The sequence below is a fragment of the Nelumbo nucifera genome, chromosome 7 (assembly GCF_055504915.1).
Source record: "Nelumbo nucifera cultivar China Antique chromosome 7, China Antique-T2T, whole genome shotgun sequence".
In the NCBI taxonomy this organism is placed as follows: Eukaryota; Viridiplantae; Streptophyta; class Magnoliopsida; order Proteales; family Nelumbonaceae; genus Nelumbo; species Nelumbo nucifera.
The window spans coordinates 44544020-44563387 of NC_142655.1; the positions used below are offsets into that span (position 1 = coordinate 44544020).

The window sequence follows — 19368 nt, forward strand, 5'->3', positions numbered from 1 at the left end:
AATGTACTCCTAGAGAATTTTTTTCTGGTTAATTAGAAACTGTGAGTCTGTTAACCAGCTCATTATCATAAAAAGAAATTTAATTACTTCATTATTGTTCTTCTTCTTGAGAGATCGATCCACTCTTGAAGAAAAAGAAATTCTTTAAAAAAAAGATTGTTATTATAAACCCACATTTCTTGGCTTATCTCAATATGAATGTCTACGTATCGATTCTTTACCATGAGTTGTTGCTGCCATATAGGACCAAATGTCACTCATAGATTCCTTAATCAAGCTAATATTTTATTACTTTAGTTAATAAATATTTCATTAATTATTTATTAATATATTATTAACCAAATAATTTATGTATCATTCACTACTAGTCTCTTTTGGTTGAGAACATTACCATGCAACTATCTTTCTTGCAAGTTGTCATATACCAACAAATAATCCAAGGAAAAAGACGATTCTCCTACTATTTCTTAGCATTCATTTCTTGTTTCTTACCCCTTAACCTCGTCCCAAACGAATATCAATCGCCACATAGTAAAATGAGAAACTCCACATCAAGATGCATTACAAGTTCTGACAGGAACTCCTTACCCGACCCACCAACTTTCTTAAGTCTCTCTTCTTTCTCTTTCTTTAGCTCTTGTTTTTTCTTTTGTTATTTTCTTGTAGCCAAAGGCCTGTCAATTTCACAGGTCTATTCGACGGAACGGGTCCGGTCTGATCTAACTCTATTAATCAATGGTTTCTTACAGGCCCAAGGCTCGGATCTTGGTCTGTTTCTGAGACCCGATGATAAATCGGGTCAGGACCACTGGACCACACCCAATCGAATGAATATAGTTAAATGACAAATATACCATCTACCAAATCATTGTAAGAAGCATGGATTAAATTGGGTTGGTAATTACTTTTGAAGATGATAACAAGTTCCGTACAAGTTCTAGCTGAGTTGGTTATATCAGTCCACATCTCAGCAACTATATATTGGTTGAGAAATGAGAATTAATTGAAGATGATGATATCGGTCAATAGTGTAGATTAGCTCAAGTTGAATTTACTTTTCGTAACATTGACTACCTAATCAGTGAGGTATAATTGAACGTCAAGCTGACTAGACTCACAATCGTAATTCACACGGGTCTCTCTATCCACATTTAATAATGTTATTTCATTTAAATTGTCAGACTCTGTTTTGACCGCAGACCGGACCATTGAACCGATGACTTGGTGACCCGGTTAGCTTTCCTGGTCTGTTCTTATGGGATGAACGATCTAACCGGCCATTTAACCGGTTAAACCATGGTTAGTCCTTGAAAACGTAATACATACCTAAACCTTACCTAACCTTATAGTTTAGACAAGAAGCAGCTGCTCAAAGCAGAGTTGGTGAGAGAAAGCCGAAGACCTCTTCTTTTTGCAGTAACTAGTAAGGTTCGGTTCTAACGTGAAGTAGGCTCAAACTAAAATCCAAAATGTCAAAGGACAGTTAACAAAAAAACAGAAAATAAATAGAGAAATTTGAAAGCGAAACAAATTTTTATTTTCTAATTCCCCAATTTTCAAGCCAACTAGTCAGAGACTCAGAGTGACAAACAGGTGAGCGTTCACACGATTCACTTTTACTAAATAAATAAATATAATAAAAAATAAATAATTAATAGAAATAAAAATAAGGCCACGTTTTGGTCTTGGAAATAAAGGTCTGAAATTGGAATCGAATGGGTTATTCTAATTCCAACTGTTTAATTGGATAGAATCAAAATCTCATTCTCATTTCTGCTGGAATGATATATCCCTATTTGAAAAAATGGCTATTCTCTTATCTTTTCCTTAGTTCAGTTTGAAAGGAATACACTACATTTGTAGAATACAAAATCTTATATTTTGTATTATTTTACATATATTTATACTATATAAATTAAAATTTATTTTCATTTCAATTCCAACTAGGAACCAAACGGACCCTAAATAAAGAGAAATGGTGAGGCTGAGCGATAGGTTTTCCTGTAATCATTTTAGCTAGGCATGTAACCTGCCGAACGAGGCGCATGTTTAGCTTCGAAAAGAAATTCTCCAGAAAAAAAAAAAAAAAAAAAACAAAAAAAAGGCGAAGAAAAAGGAAGAAAGACCATATTGTTCACTCGCTTAAAAGAAAATAACGTAAATGCCACTATCTTGCGCATTTGTTCTTTTCATTAATGCTAATCCGCACATGGTGTTTATTATATAACCCGAAGGCGTTAGGATAGTTGGATCGGTTGGAGGCAAGGGCATTTTGGTCCAAAAAATGTATTGCTCCAGTTACCGAACGTCAGTATTCGTTCCTACCTTCCGATGGGAATCTAGTTCGACAGTTGTACCCCTGAAATTGCCCCGACGCAAGGAAAAATCTCAGTTGAACCACAACGGCACAACCACGTATGATCGAATTCAGATCTTCCCAACCACCAAAATATCATCGGCTAACTCGTCGAAATGACCATCCTGTCCCCAAATTTTGAAAATTAATTTAACAGTCATAGCTTCTGAAATAGCCCTGAAAATCCCGCAAATTACAGTATCTAACCCCCATGAGGACATTTGGACATAAGCCCTTCTCCGATACTCTTTTTCTTTTCTTTAACTGACAAACTTTCCCCAAGCCAAAGGCTACTAATGTAATTCGCCAAACAGCTTGTTCGAGCTTCTTGACGTTATATGCACAAAAAAACGGTAAAGGAAAAGACGCAAAGAACACATTCCAAGGCGCCGGAGAACTAACTCGGAAATCCTTGCTCCGGCAATTTTCAACGGATCCCGGCATGAAACCTGAAGCAAGAAATAAAGAACCAAAAGAGAGATTAGGGCACACGAGTCAATCTCCATTTCTGTTTCATTAGAATCTGATCTTTACAAGACTCTACCACCAACCATGAAACAGCTTCGGTAAAAACCCTAACTTTGTTTCTTTAATTTTCTCGTTTTCTGCCGCAGAGTATATACAAGAAGATCTAGTATATTCTAATCAGATCTCACAAAATCAGATAAAAATCGAAAGAAGAGACCAAAACAGAGGAGTAAGAGAGAGAAGGGCGGAAACTAGAGGAAATCATCAGATAACGAGTGCACAAGTTCTTCTAGATCTCTTGCATTATCTCCAACACGCAACGCTTCAAGAACCCGTTCGAAGACGAATACGTGGCAGGGAATCCTCAACACGCCCTTCTGTTCGTACCCGTACTCCTGGGCCGATTTCTTCAAAAGCAAGACAAAGATCGGGTGGTTTAAGAACTCGGCACTGACGATAAACCTCTCCATCTCTTCTCCAACGTAAACGGGAAGATGACCTTCGGGGACTCCGGATCGGCGGTCTTTGGAGGGTTTTCTGAAGGATTCGGACCGACGGGCTCTCGACGAGACTCCAGCGCGGGAGCCGGACCGAAGAAGGCAGTACTGGGACGAATCGGCAACTCGGGAAAGGCGACGGATGAATTGCTTCATTGATAAAAAACTAACAAGAGAGCGAGATTCAAGCGAGAGAGCGAGAGAGCGAGATAGAGCGAAGAAGAAAGGATGAGGGAGGGAAGGAGGGTAGTGAGGGAGGTGTTAGAAATAGATGGGAGGGACTGAGGGGGGCGTGGTGAGCATGTAGAGAATTTAAATATTAATATAATGAATTAAAAATAATAGAAAAAGCTCATGAGGATGGAGGTACAGATAGGTGTACTTGGCAGGTACACTTAGAGCGAGAAAATATTTTTTTTATTTAGTAAAAATTAAACGACTCAAATGGTTGCTTCCACTTCTATGGTTCAATCCGACGGTTGTAATTCAATAAGAGTGGACGGCTGGATGCAGAAGAAGAGGATAAATTGGAGAGTGAGAGAGAGTGTGTGGAAAAGTTGGGGGGTGGGGGACCCGGGGGCGTGATTGTCGGTATGTTCCGTAGTCCGTTTCAGTACAATTTCCGTGAGGAGGATTTGTCGTCTTTGGTTTTGCTATTCTACTACGTAGCACTTATCCTCCAATGGCACGGCAACACTATTTTCCTAAATTACAATAATACCCCTATTAAAATCAATTTTACAGTTTTTACTTCTTGTGAAATTACTCAAGCTGTACCTCAGTACCTTTCACCGGAACGCCGTTGATCTTGTAATAAACGGTGCGTGATGCTGGAAGGTGCTTCTGATTTGGTGGCGCAATAACTGAGGCTCTTTATGAGGAGCAGAGGGCACATAAATGTAAATATGTGATCACATGCATATTGATCTGGGACGTCTGATGAAGGTACCTTTTGATCAAGATAAAACATGTCGAGCAATTAATTTTCGGGAATCCCGAAGCACTTGATTTCATCTCAAGTCTTAAATTTATCATCAGGTCATTGAAATTTACAGTCAACATCTCACATCAGTGTTGACCGTTAACCACATGATCAAACAGTGAAAACTGTACGCCGCACCGTGGCCCGTGGGTCACTCAGTTAGCATTGTCCATCCATGATCCATGCCAATGTGAGATTCAGGTCGAACCGGATTTTTGGACCGGTTTGACTGGAACTAGCAGGCAAAATTATGTAATATTGGCTTTATTTGGAAGTAAAAAAAGATTTACAACTTAAAAGAATATCTACAAAATATTATTTATTTTATTTGAACGAATCACAACCGTACTGAGGGTTTGGACCATTAAACCCATGACCCCACTGACCAAAACCGTTTTATGTCCGGTTCGAATCTGACAACGGTGCTACCTATTGTCTCATAGTGACAGTTCGTCCTCAGTTAACCAACCATTCTCCTATTTTCTTTTCTAAAGAAAATGTTGACGATTCTACGTAGGATTAATCATATTAGATGGTTGGATATTGGTGGTCAGATTGGGATCTAATTGACAATCATATCCCTTTACTCTCCCTGAAGCAAAAGTGGGTTAGGGAATAAGGTTCTGACTTCTGAAATAGGACTGGTTTATTCCACACCAGCCCAGCCAGGGCAGACCCACCAGACACAACAGGACCTAATTTTTATTGAGAGACTCATCATCCAGCTAAGTATGTTCTGTTTGTGACGCGGTTAGGACTTAGCATCAATCAGGGCCGACATGGTCTAAATCATGGTTACGTTGAGGTTGGGCAGTTTTCCGACCGGGCTCCGACCTGACACATCGGAAACCAAGCTTGGGGGCCGGGTGTCCGTGTCACACACCTTATTTTCACTATACCTAAAAGCTTCTGAAAAGCCTATGATTCAACGGAGAATTTAGCGAGGGAAAGAGGGAACTAAATTGTACTGTTTTTTGTCCGGGTCTGTAACCTTTGATCCTCTGCAACGAGACCGTATGTCACATGGCAAAAGCTGGAGTTTGAGGCCACAATAACTCGGGACAATCGGGGACGAGTCCGGATCTGGTCCCAACAGTTCACGATGTATGGCTGCAATGGCTGTTGAGACCGTGCGGTAGATCATATCCAAATACTTTTGGGACTTTCGTCTCTTTTACGCTCAGTTTGGAAAGAGTATAAAAATAAATATGTACAGTGAAAATAAAGTTTGTATTTGTATTTCTTTTAAATTGACCCTAAAAGCTCAATTTGGGAGGAGTATAAATGCAAATATATAGAATGCAAAACCTTGTATTTTGTATTATATTTTGCATATATTTATATTGTACATATTTGTATTTGTATTCCCTCCAAACTGAGTCTTTCGGTTTGAAAAGATTACAAATATATACAATATAAGTACACATAAAATATAAAGTTTTGCACTCTACATTTTTGTATTTGTATTCCTTCTAAGTTGAGCCTTATTTTATATTTTTAACTGTTGGAGAAAATGGGGTCACTGTAACTTTGGAAGAGAAGCTCTGAGGCGCGTCTGAAGACACTGTTTTTAAAACGTTATTTGCCCCCACTCAGTTTCACTGAGTTTGCTGTTGGGTTACAGGCAAATTCGTTACCAAGATACAACAGAGTCTTGGGCGAGAATCTGCAACCAGCAAAGTTGAAGAGTCTCCAAAGAAACCTTCTGTGAGACTGTAGCAGACCGGACTGAGAGAGAGAGAGAGAGAGAGTGAATTTCGAAATTGTGTGTTTTGGAGTCTAATTCATGTTCCTTAAATAATTTGTGAAGAGGTATGAAGAAAAGGTAGGTGCTGAATTGGAAAAGGCACCTTGAAAAGTCACAATTTCAAACATTGTGACTGTTTAAAAAGTAGTTAATAGTTAGTGACTGTTAACTTTGAATTGTGCCTCTTGATCACACCCGATCGAATCGTGACCGTTGATCTTATCAACGGTCAGCAACACACCAAAACCAAAGCCAGCCATCGCGAGCCACACGGGTGCATGCAAAGTGCGCCTCTAAAGCACCTCATTGCGCCGCACACACGCGCACGCGCACGTTGCGTGGTAACGAATCCCCATACTCTCCTCTACTAATTCTAAGGAGTGTAAATCAGCTCCTATTGAAATACTGAAAACAAAACTTATAAATTTCCAATGTGGGACAAGTTCAAAACTGGGTTTTGTAAGAGAAAAACTGATTTTCCAATCAAGTGTGTAGGTGCAACAACCTCAGTAGCAACAACAACGACAACAGAACCAGCAGCCCGATAACCAACAGCCTGGCCACCAGAACCAAGACCAGGTTCTGGACCCTCCTCGTCACGTTGACGATCGGAACCAGGTCTCAGTTGAAGAGCACAGTCAAGCTACAACACTAATTGGAACTAGAGGCAATAGCTCGATTGAGGTGTCGAGGAGAAGGCGTCTCCAACGTGCACACCACAACATTGGGAGAAGCTACCTTTCTCCCACTAACAACGAGGAGGCAGACAGGAAAGGAGAGGTAAGCCAGGTCACAGCCCAACCAGCAGCACCGCATGTGACCTGCACCTCCCCTCTTGGACCTAAGATCCTTACGGCCCCACGACCAAAGGACTTCAAAGCCCTTCCCAACATATCCAGTCGATCACATCGATAGTTTCCAGACCATAATGTAGCTTCACCCTTCCCAACGACTTTCTGGGGTACAAGTCGGATGTGGTACTCAGGACTGGTCGCAGGCTCAATAAAGAATGGGAACCAATTCGCAGATTTCTTCACAATGCACTTCGCCACCAACAAGAGGTATTGAAATCAGCAACCTGCCTACTGAACGTGGTCTAGTGACCAGATGAGACACTCTGAGACTACATCAAGAGGTTCAACATGGAGCGCTTCTAGATTCCAAACCTCGATCTGGAAGTTGAGCTCAATATAGCGGTCAACGGCATCCGCCACCACTGCTTGTACTGGGAAGTAGAGTTGAACCCTCCATCTTCTATGGAGGAGTTCCTCCACCAGGCCGACAAGTTCACAAAGGCGGAGGATGTTAGACAATGTATGCCCTTAGCTCCAATCAGATTGATGTACATTATGCATTTATTGTAAATGAATAAAAGTACATAATTGATTCATGTTATACTTAGTATGTTTCTGTGTAATTACCCCTAAACTGAACACTTATGAGACTCGTGTTATTTTAAAATGTTCTCATGTTAGACAGTGTATGCCCTTAGCTCCAATTAGCATAATGTACATTATGACATTTATTGTAAATAAATAAGGTACATATTTGATTCATGTTATTGTGGTATGTTTCTGTGTAATACCCTTAAACTAGACACATATGAGACTCATGTTAGTTTAGAATCTTCACAACCGTTGGATAGATCTGGGGAGATTTATTCTGCCAAGGCTAACACTGATGTACTACCAAGTTGGTTGGGGTGGCTTGTCTCAGCTGCCAGGGTGAGACCTGAGGTACATGCAATGTGGGTTTTCTTGAAACCCTGAACCGGACCAAATTCCAGTATTGCCCTAGACCTTGGAGACATATGGGAAAAACTGGAATGTTACACCTGACCCCTAGACTCGATTATGGTAGTGCACTAGGTGTCGGATTGGGATGTCTTTGATGTGCCAATCAATGAGATCCATAGAGGGGGTCAAAACCTAGGTATGTTGGGACAGTCCGAGAATTCATCTGAGTTGGTGATCATAGTGACAGGATCAGCCCCTTTGTCGGACAAAGTGAATGATCGAAGAAATGCACTCTCTGATGGAAACCTAAACTATCGGCACTGGATTTCAAATGTGTTTGAAATTTGGTTTTGCAAAATATATTTATATAGAGATATACTTATATATTATGGTTTCAAATTGTTTGCAAAAAGGTTTTAATTCCCGAGATCCATGTGAGTAGAGAGTGCAGCATTGTACCTTGCAGCCGAGGGAGAGGTCCTCTCTTGCCGGGCAGTGTTTGATCATTAAGGGCTGAGAGGTTAAGAGTAAGACCATTAAGGGTTATACCTGATGGGCTAATCTTGCATTTGCTCACAGTCCTTGGGCCTTGATAAGATGGCTAGACCGAAGGACCATTTAGTGTAAATGTTGGGCCCATTAAGAGCCCATGGTGATGGACTTAGGGGTTCACTGTATTTAACAGTGAATTTGGCCAGGCCTTGTAACAGAAGATAGGATGAACCCATGTGGCTAATGTGTAGATCAATGATAGGGTCCCACACTATACAAAGAGAGCCAAGCTAGCTAACATTAAAAGGAAGTGATCCTGAAAGTTTAATGGGCCTAAAGCCCATTTCGAACTGGGTTAATTGGATTAATTAAATACAGGTGAATCTAGGTATGGATCAGCAGATAAGGATAACAGGTTAACTCTTATCCACTTAAAGAGTCCAGATCCAAATAGAGATTTGGATCAAAGAACTCCTAATTTGATTAGGAATAGCTGAACTTTATCTGCAGATAAGATAAGGGATTATGCTTATCACTTAAAGAGTTCAGATCCAAATAGAGATTTGGATCAAGGAACTCCTAATTTCATTAGAATTATCTAATCTTTATCTGTAGATAAGATAAGGGACTATCATTATCACTTAAAGAGTTTAGATCCAAATAAAGATTTGGATCGAGAGACTCCTAATCAAATTAGGAGGTCATCTCTTTATGGCTATAAATAAAGAGCAGGGTGGATCTAAAAAGGACACAGATACAACTTAGAAGACAATTCAATTTGACTATTTCTGCCTTCAGTTCTTTTTCTTCCTCCTCTTGCCACCCTACCCTATTCGATCTCCAATTCTTGGAACTGATCAAGATTTGATCTTGATATTGTTTCTTGCTACAAGAAAAAATTCTGAAGTTGTGCTCACTACCTCATTCGATTCTTGCTAAAGAATCAAAGGTTCTTAGTGAAGAACTCTACCTGCTGATCCTACCTCATCCTAAGCTGTGTCATCTTCAGTGGAGGAAGGATTTGGTACACTCTTTGGGCGTGAACACTTGCGTTGCTAATATGAAATTAGGATTAGCCCTCCCTAATCTTGGTTTTAGATTTGGTCCGGTTTGGTTACAAAAACGATCCTTGAAAATGCAGTTTTCTAAATTAGGAATATGATTCTCGGATGGGAGTAAACAAATTTTTGAAATTTCGCCCAACCTTCCTGTAGGGTTCAGCCATCCATATAATGGATTTTCCATCCCTTCATCTCAGTCGTTGGATAGACCTGTGGAAGTTTATCCTACCGAGGCTGACACTAATGTGCTACCAAGTTACTTGGGGTAGATTGTCTCAATTGCTAGGGTTAAAACCGAAGCACATGTAGTGTGTGTTTGCTTGAAACACTGAATGCGGACCATTTTCTAGGTATGCGCCGGACCTTGGAGACTGGTGGGCAAAACTGGAAAGTTACACCTAACCCTTAGACTCGATTATGGTACTGCACTAGGTGTCGGATTAGGTTATCTTTGATATGCCAATCAGTGAGATCTTTCGGGGGTCAAAACCTGGGCATGCCGGGGCAGTATGAGAATTCACTCGAATGGATGATCATAGTGACAGGATCAACCCCTTTGTCGGACAAAGTGAATGATCAGGGACTGCACTCTCTCTGATGAAAACCGAAACTGCTGGTAGTCAATTTCAATCGTGTTTGAGATTTGTTTTGTAAAATATATTTATATGAATATATATATATATTATGTTTTATGAAAAAGGTTTACAAAAGATTTTAATTCTCGGGATCCATCTGAGCAAAGAGTGCAACACTGTACCTTGCATCCAAGGGAGAGGTCCTCTCTTGTCAGGCATTGTTTGATCATTAAGGGCTGAGAGGTTAAGTGTAGGACCATTTAGGGCTATTATACCTGATGGGATAATCTCACTTATCTTGTCCTTGGTCCTTCATAAGATGGCTGGACTCAATGATCATTTAGTATAAATGTTGGGCCTATTAAGAGCCCATATTGATGGACTCAGGGGTTCACTATGTTTAGTAGTGAATTCGGCCAGGCATTGTTATAGAAGCTAAGCTAAAGCCATATGGATTTTGTGAGGTCAATGTTAGGGTCTCACACCATACAAAGAGAGCCAAGTTAGCCAGCAATTAATCAGGGACGTGAGCCATTACTTAATGGGCCTAGGGCCCAAAGATTAATTTGATTAATCATCATGGGCGAATTTGGGTTTGGATCAGCAGATAAAGATAAGAGAATAAGTCTTATCCACTTAAAGAGTCCAGATCCAAATAAAGATTTGGATTAGGAAACTTCTAATTAGATTAGGAGATCAGCTCTTTAAGATCTATATAAATAGAGGAGGGCGAACTACTCCAAGTTTACACACTACTCTTAGTTCTCCCTCTCTCTTTCTGCTCTTGCCTCCCTAACCCTAATTCTGTCTCCATTCTTGAACTGATAGAGATCAGTTTTGATTTTGATTTTTGCAAGAAAAATCAGATCTAATTTCGTGCTCACCTCCCTTGCTCGATCCAAGCTGTTAGATTGCAATTCTTGCTGAAGGACTGCATTGCTGAACCTGCTACATCTCAAGCTACGCCATCTTTAGTGGAAGCGGGTTTTGGTACCATTTTTGGGCGTGAACACCTATTTTGGGAGCTACACATGTGGATTCCGTATCAGGTATTGCTCTCCCTTTCTTTTGGTTTCAGATCTGGTCTGGTTTGGTTCAAGAATGATCCTTCAAAAATGCAGTTTTTCTAAAATTGGGAATACGATTCCCGGAAGGGAGAAGAAATTTTTAAAATTTCACCTAGCCGCCCTGCATGGTTCGGCCATCCATATGATGGATTTCCCCTTTCTACAGAGGAGGCGCTGGGATCCCAGTTAGAGCTAACCGGGAAGAGGAAGCGAGCTGAAGAAGAAGCATGCAGTAGAAAGCAACAACGTGAGTAAGTCGTTGAAAAGAAGCAGGTCACCCTACAACAGGCAAAGCAAGCCCCCCCACCGGAGTTCCAGATCAGGCCGGCACTCAAGAACTCCTCTAGTTCAGAACCGGAGTTACACCACCTTGAATGCGAAAAGGGGAGAGATTTTGATGCAAATAAAGATGGTCGAGTACGTGAGATAGCCACCCAAGATGAGAGGCAAACCCGCCAAAAAGAACCCTAACAAGTACTGTCACTTCCACTGAGATATAGGCCATGACACTGAGAACTACAGAAACCTAAAGGATGAGATCGAGGAGTTGATCCGTCATAGCTACCTGAAGTAGTTCATCAAGAGAAATGACCGGAGCTGACCTGCCAACCAGCCAAGAGAAGTACCAGAGTCAAGTAGGAACCAGGACTGAGATCAGCCACCTCGGGATCCACCACCACTAGAGCAGCCTATTCGTAGAGTGATCAATATGATCACTGGTTGTTCGGTTGTGGTAGGATGTAACAGTGCAGCGAGGAGAAATCTAGTCCAGGAGCTCGAGCACAATGACGAGAACCAATCGAAGTGCCCTTGTGTGGAGGAAGTTATTTACTTCATCGATGATGATGCTCACAGGATCCAGTATCCGCACGACGACGCCCACACTGTCAAGATGATAATCAATGACTTCGAGGTAAAGTGGATTCTGGTTGACTCTGGAAGCTCGGCCGACATCCTATTTTTGGACGCCTTTAAGAAGATGCAGCTCGAGAGGAAGGGCTTGTAGCAAGTTGACATCCCACCTGTCGGCTTCAACGGAGACATGGTAAGGCCTCTAGGCTAGATTAAGGTGCCAGTTACATCAGGCTTAGAGCCAAATTCAGTCTGCTTCGAGCACTGCTTCCCAATGATCGTGACTCTGTCCCCGTATAATGCCATCCTAGGTCGGCCCATCCTGCATGCACTACGGGAGGTGGTGTTGACCTACTACCTCTCAATGAAGTTTCCAACAAGGTACGGAGTAGAGGTTGTACGAGGTGACTAGTTGGAGTCGCATAAGTGCTATGTCGCGGTGCTGAAAGGCAAGGGAAAACTGGCAGACGACGTCGACCTGGAACTGCCCTCTGAAAACACCAACAAGCGAGCCTGCCCAATGGAGGACACCGTCCTGGTTCCAGTCTCAGACACTGATCCTGCGAAGACGGTCTAGATCGGAGCTCGCCTTGCATAACCAATTCAGTCACAATTGGTAAGTTTCTTACTTAATAATTTAGATATTTTTGCATGGTCGGCAGTACAAATTCCTGGCATAGACCCCTCTATCATTACTCATAGACTTAATATGGACCCTTTAGTTAGAGCAGCCATGTAGAGGAAAACTAACCTCACCCCAAAGAGGTGGAGGATAATTGAGGAGATCGGGAAGCTTCTCACATCAGACTTTGTTAGAGAGGTCCAATATCCGAGTTGAGTGGCTAATCTAGTGCTTGTAAAAGAAGAAAATGTCAAGTGGTGCATGTGCATCAACTATATCGACCTCAACAAAGCCCGGCGTGGGATGAGGAGCCCTGGATCCTCCACGTTGACGGCTCGTTTAACCAACGTAGAAACGGAGCTGGGCTGATATTTTATGGGCCTAGCGAGGTAAAGCTGGAGTATGCCCTCTAGTTTGCATTTGAAGCACCGAATAACAAAGCGAAGTAAGAGGCGCTAATAGCCGGGTTGACTTTGGCAAAGGAGGTTGATGCTAAGCACGTCATGGCATGTAGAGATTCTCAGATAGGGGTGAACCAAGTGAATGAGTAGTATGAGGCCTGGGAGCTAGCCATGTTGGTCTATTTGAACAAGGTGAGAAAGTTCCTACCCAATTTCCACTTCTGGTACATTCAACAGATACCGAGGACCAAAAACATAGAGGTCAATGCGCTTTCAAAGTTGGCCAGTGCAACAGAGGTTACAAGAAGAATGGTCTACGTCAAAGACCTGCTGTGACCCAATATAGAGAGGGCAGCAGAAGAGGTCACTCCTATTCTAGAAGCAAAACTAAGCTAGATGGATCCGCTCGTAGATTATCTGTGCCACAAGACCCTACTAGCAGACCACAATGCAACTCGGAGGGTAGAGCGCCAGTTAGCTTGCTACGTTATCATTAGTGAGAGTAATTGTACCATAGGTCTTTTACTCTCCCCTACTACGCTGCTTGCATCCTTCAAAGGCAAGCCATGTGCTATACGAGATCCACGAGGGTCTCTATGAGGGACACCTGGTGGTAGGGCGCTTGCCCAAAAAGCGCTAAGGCAAGTCTACTACTGGCATACGATGAAGGTTGACGCACTCGAGCTCGTCCGGAGGTGTGACAATTACTAGAGGCATGCTAACATACCCCACCAGCCCGCCGCCGACCTGAAGTACCTGACCAGCCCATGGTCATTTGCTCAGTGGGGAATTAACATCCTCAATCCTTTCCCACCTACGACCAGGCAGAGAAGGCTCTTGGTTAGAGTTTACGAGTTGAGGTTCGGGTATTTGGTTTCCATGTTGACGGGCACCTTGTCGATGTAGTAGATGGGCCTTTAAGTTCCATCTTCTTCTTTCACTAGGACCGAGTTGACCACCTCATTGTCGACGGAGAGGTACAACAACAATTGGTCTCCAGGGCTTGGCTTCGTCAACAAGGGCAATGAGCTCAAGTATTGCTTCAAATTTTGGAAGGCTTGCTCACATTCCTTGTTCCGTTGGAAAATCTTTCACTTGCTTTAAAACCTTGAAGAATGGAAGGCATCATTCCATGGGCTTTGACTTGAATCTATTGAGCACGATAATCCGTCCTGTGAGGCATTGTACTTCCTTGTGTGTCTATAGAGATTGCATATCAAGGAGGGCCTAGTTTTTCTCTAGGTTAGCCTTAATTCTTCTTTAGGTCATTATGAATCTAAGGAACTTGCCTAAGATGACGCCAAAGGTGAATTTGGTTAGGTTCAGTTTCATCTTGTATTGTTTGAGGAGGTCAAAAACTTCTTTAGAGTTGGCTAAGTGCTGCTTGGCCTTTTGGCTCTTCACCAGCATGTCATCAACATACGCTTCCACATTTTGGCCGAACTGCTCTCTAAAGATGTAGTTCACTATCCTTTAGTAGGTTGCGCTGCATTTTTGAGGCCAAAAGGCATGATCTTGTAGCAATAGAGGCCTCAGTAAATGATGAAGGTGGTCTTCTCCTAGTCGTCAAGATGCATCTTTATTTGGTTATAGCCCAAAAAGGCACCCATGAAGCTGAGGAATTCGTGGCTTGCTGTGGAATCGACGAGCTGATCTATCCTCGATAGGGAAATCTATCCTTAGGGAAGGCTTGATTGAGGTCGATGAAGTCGATGCAAATCTTTCACTTTCTGTCGACTTACCTCACCATCACCACATTTGTGAGCCAATCCAAGTAGGTTACTTCTCTGATGAAGTCTATATCGAGGAGTTTATTAACCTCCTCATTTATCACCTACCATCGTTTAGGGGCAAAGCTCATCTTCTTCTACCGTACAGGTTGGTAGCAGGGGTTAGTGCTAAGCTGCTGAGACATGACCTAAGGGTCAATGCTCAGTATGTTTTCTACTAATTAGGAAAAAACTTTGACATTAGCTTTTTGAAATTGGATGATGTTATCCTGGAGATCGTCCTTAAGGTTCCCACTTGGATGGTTTTTTCCGAGTCACCATAAAAGAGAGGTACTTGAGTTAAGACTTCAATAGGTTAACCATGCTATGTGCAGAGCTTGTCCTAGAGGTCTAGGCCGTCAATGGCAAGAGCTTCTCAGGAGTCAGCTTTTCCTTTTCAAGTTGCTACATAGCATTGTCGTGCGGAATGCATTTAACATTCGTCAACTGAAGATGACGTTGTACAGTGACTGAACCTTCACCACAAGGAAGTCTTCCATGAGAATGCTCTTCTTGGGGCCATATCCTATTGCCATCAGCATGGTGATCTTCCCTTCTAGCATTAGTGAGTCACCAAAGAATCCAACCAGGGGGTGTTCATCGGTCCTAGTCGGTCACGCCCAATCTTCATCTTTAAGAAAGCATCTTCAAAGATGTTGCCAACTGAGCTCTCTATGTCTGCAAGAACTTGACATACTTCAAAATTACGATGTTCGGCATTATTATCAGAACATTGTCATGCAGTGTTTGGACGCCTTTGAGATCATCCTCGACAAACGTGATGGGAGTGTCAATCTTAGGCTTCTTTAGTGTCCAGTCTTCTACTTGGCTGAGTAGGCTTCTTTAGTGTCTAGTCTTCTACCTGGTTGAGGCAAAATAGGCCTTATGGGCCAAGGAGCTCTTGCCCCCGAAGCCAATTTGTTAGAGATGATGACAATGACTCCAACTGAAGAGGAGTCTTGGTTGTCAGGTGCATCAACACAACCAGGGTTATCTCTTTGGGGCACTTAGGGGTCGACTATGAACCCGCTGAGTTATTCTTGCCAGACGAGTTCTTCTATGTGGTTGCGGTGATCTTTGTAGCTTTCTGTGTGTCATGGTCATGGTCTCTATAGAATTCACAATATTTGTCTTGGCTTCTCGTGTTGCCTTGAACTTCTTCTTCTCTGGCCATCAGACAAAGTGGTGGTCATGGATCTACATCAGCACCTCGATCCACGTAGTGTTGAGAGGTGTGAAGTTTCTGAGGTTAGGGGAGGAGTCTTTATGGCGGTCCAACCTCTTCTTTCCATGGTCAGCTCATCCTTCATCTCTATCTTTGCACTTCAGGTCATGTCGATTCTCCTTGTCTTGTTATCGCTGCGTCTATGCATCCTCAACGTTGGTGTACTTTTGTTCACGCACCAAGAGTTCAGTCATGTCAATAGGGGCCTTCTTCTACAGTGATAAGCTAAAGCATAAGGAGCATAAAATGTAAATCAGGTGGCTACTACTATGGATTGATTTAGGTTTTGGACCTGAATCGACTCGGTGTTGAACCTCGCTAAGTATTCCCTCAAAGATTCATCTTTCCACTTGATTTGCATGAGGTTAGATGGCATCTTTTAGTGTTGATGCCCGCTAATAAATTGTGCCAAAAACCTTTCTTCAAACTGGTCATGTGTGGTTATGGACTGAGGTGTTAGTGTAGAATACCATTGCCAAGCAGCTTCTTGTATAGTGGAAGCGAAGGCTTTGCACATTAAGGCTTCCGAGGTCCCATGTAGGAACATTGTGGCCTTGAATCTTTCCAAGTGATATGTGGGGTCCGAGGTGCCATCGTATTTCTCAAACTGAGGTGGCTGCCAGCCTACGAGGGTAAGTTCATCCATGATTTCCTATTTGTAGATGGGCTCTTTACTGGGTTGAGTTTTGAAGGTAGATCTGTGGTGGTCAACATGGCTCTTCTTGAGCTCGTTCAGGCACTAATGTATGCCCTTGATTTCGTTGCTAATGTCAACACACTTTGCTAGCTTTGGTGGTGTGTGGAAATCTCCAACTGAACTTGATTCGGTGTGAACACTACTACTGCACCTGGGTTCCAAGGTGCTCCTTGGCGGGGACGCATGTGCCGGAGTGTTGGATTCCCCACAAGTGAGTGTTGTGGGCTTGACTCTAGGCTTGAGAGTTGGACCTTCAAGACGACTAAGGTCGTTCACATTCAACTTTTGGCTTTGTGGGGTATTTTGGGCATCCTTTTGGGCCCTCAGCTGGAGAATTGGCCTGAGAGGGCACCTGGTGAACGGATGGGGCGGTTACTAGGGCACCACCAGGCTGTCCCAACGCTTCCATCATTATGACAAGCCAGTCGACTATTTTTTGCAAGGCACTAAACTCTTTAAGGGTCACATGCTTCGGTTGTCAAACCTTGCAGGGAGGGAAGGTACATTTGAAATGGGATCCTTGGGATGAGGATTGAGTGCCAGAGTGGTCAAAGGTGTTCTTTGGAGGCATGATTGCTAGTGCACGGGAGAGAAGAAATCAGAGGATTTTCATACTGGTTCTCATAGACGATGCCAATTTAATGCTATCTGAACCGAGGTGGACACGCAACCGAATCCTACCAACTTGGACGAGCCGAGGTGGAAGGATGAAGCAGTGCACTAAGAAAACTTGTAACCAAAGCATGCTTAGAGGTCCTGAGGATGAGGTCCCCAGGGAAGGCACTCCAACGCTTAAGTCAGTAAATGTAAGCAAAGGGCGGTTTGGCCAAGTTGTTGAAGATGAGATGGTTCAATCCAATGAAGGAGATCGCCTGTCGGGGTGCACTCGGACACGTCCCTTGTGAGGCTTAAGGGAGGAGACTGTCTGTCAGGGTCTTCGGATGGCTCCGTGTTCCCGTCCAATAGCGGTGTTTATCGGTGAGATAAATCACGCATCACGCTTCCTTCTGAGGTTCATGCTTGTTGGATTGTCCGCTGACCCCGGTGCGGGGTGTACTGATCCACTGACATGGCCTGAAGAGGTCGACCAAGCTCGGGACATGGGCCACATGGCAGCATCCACATGGCAACTTCGACCGGCTGAGGGATGACCCTAACAACTACATAGGTTGCTGACCTAAAACGACCGAAGCGACAACCCGTCCCAACTCGAGCCAAATTTAGCGGGTTTCTTAAAATGTTGGCTGGTTTTGATTTCCTGTACTTGATGGGGAGATGTTTCCAGACTCACTTACAACATCCAAACTCCTAAATAATTTATTCAAAAAAAAACAAAAGTAATAAATGATTCAGTTCAGCAACTTCAACTGTTAGATCGAGTCAGTTCGGATCATCTTAACAATTGAAGTTTCAATGTAGGCAAGTTATGGAGAATCTCCAAACGGGTTCATGCCTACTTTACCCTAGTCTTAAGACGACAACTATTCCATGTATTGCAAGTTTCTCGTCGAATTACTTATGCCGTGCAATGAGCAGGATTTGAGAGACATTGCGTATACTCAATCATCAGATATCAATATTAAGTAATCAAAACTTAAAGGGAATGATGAATATGTCAAATTGTCGTTCATGGTTGAATTTAGGGTATTTTAGTCTGTTCATGAAAAGATGCCATCTTACTTTCAAGCATTACTGATGACATAGATGGGTCCTAAAGCTATGGTCCTTCAACTATATAAATTGATAATAAATAACTCAGTGTCTATATACCAAAAACGACTATTAGAGTATTTTAATTGTATATAATGTTGCTTGTAACAATTAAGCAACATTGTATGATAGAACTATGCTATATTTGATAAGGTCTCTATTCGCTAAAGAAAAATCCTTAAGATGGGAAAAAATTGAGTCCCGATCTGGTCTTAATAAAATACGTTCCAACATACTTACAATATGATTTGACACCACACATCTTTAGAAATGGTATGTCCTAGTCTCATCATGAGATATGTGGTGTCTAGAATATGTTGGAACGGGCTTAGTTGGGAGCAAAATCCCAACTCAAAAATTTTGGCTGTTTACATCAAACTCTGCTGATCATAATACATTGCTGGTTGTGTTCACACAGCCGCACGTGTTGTGGTCCGTAGATCCAAATTCATCTCCATCCAAGTATAATGGTACTGTTTTTGTTAGAATATAAAAAGCTAAAAGCTTAAGCTGTTACCTGAGATCTCTGAATAAGATTTTATTTTCAAATAATTCCCTTCAGGCCAAAGCCCTACAAGCATGGACAAACACAAGCACACAGGTTTCCATGTCAATAGTTTCTATCTCCTCTCTTTTGTGCTGTAATTCAGTTCAGTTTTGCGTCTGTTGGTTTGTGGAAGAAGAGTGCCTAGTCAAAGGTGATGACCAAAGTCAACACTCTAAGAATAGGCACTCTTCCTTGCATGTTCTCTTAGAGTGTGTTGACTCCGGTACTTTGATTAGGCAATTTTCTTCTACAATCTCATTTGCACTCATTAGCAATGCAAATTTTATATTCCAAAAACTGATTCAAAATTTGCATCTCTTTCCTCCTATCTCAAATATTTCTTATATAAAATGAGGGATCACATTATCTTATTTCTTATCTCACTCTTGAACAAATAACCTTTTTCCTATTTTCATTTTTTTTTTCATCTAACGTAGGAATCACTTCATCATTTTACTACGACAAACAAATAGGACAAAGTAACCTCAGGCAAAAACTAAGCCTTAAGATCCTTAAAATCGTAATGACTTCTCATTGAAACCTCCACTAAAATTGATAATTGCA

At 42.2% G+C, this 19368-nt stretch overlaps 1 protein-coding gene across 1 annotated transcript; it reads right to left on the minus strand.

Moving 5' to 3' along the window:
• Positions 1-2837: 2837 nt before the first annotated feature.
• Positions 2838-3622, minus strand: LOC104589716 (auxin-responsive protein SAUR71-like). The gene has a single exon (XM_010248126.3). The coding sequence runs from the start codon at positions 3475-3477 to the stop codon at positions 3076-3078; it is 402 nt and encodes a 133-aa protein (XP_010246428.1). The 5' UTR covers positions 3478-3622; the 3' UTR covers positions 2838-3075.
• Between the last annotated feature and the right edge of the window lie 15746 nt (positions 3623-19368).

Coding starts and splice junctions, on each gene's coding strand:
- LOC104589716 (XM_010248126.3), bottom strand. CDS start 3,477: ATGAAGCAATTCATCCGTCGCCTTTCCCGAGTTGCCGATTCGTCCCAG.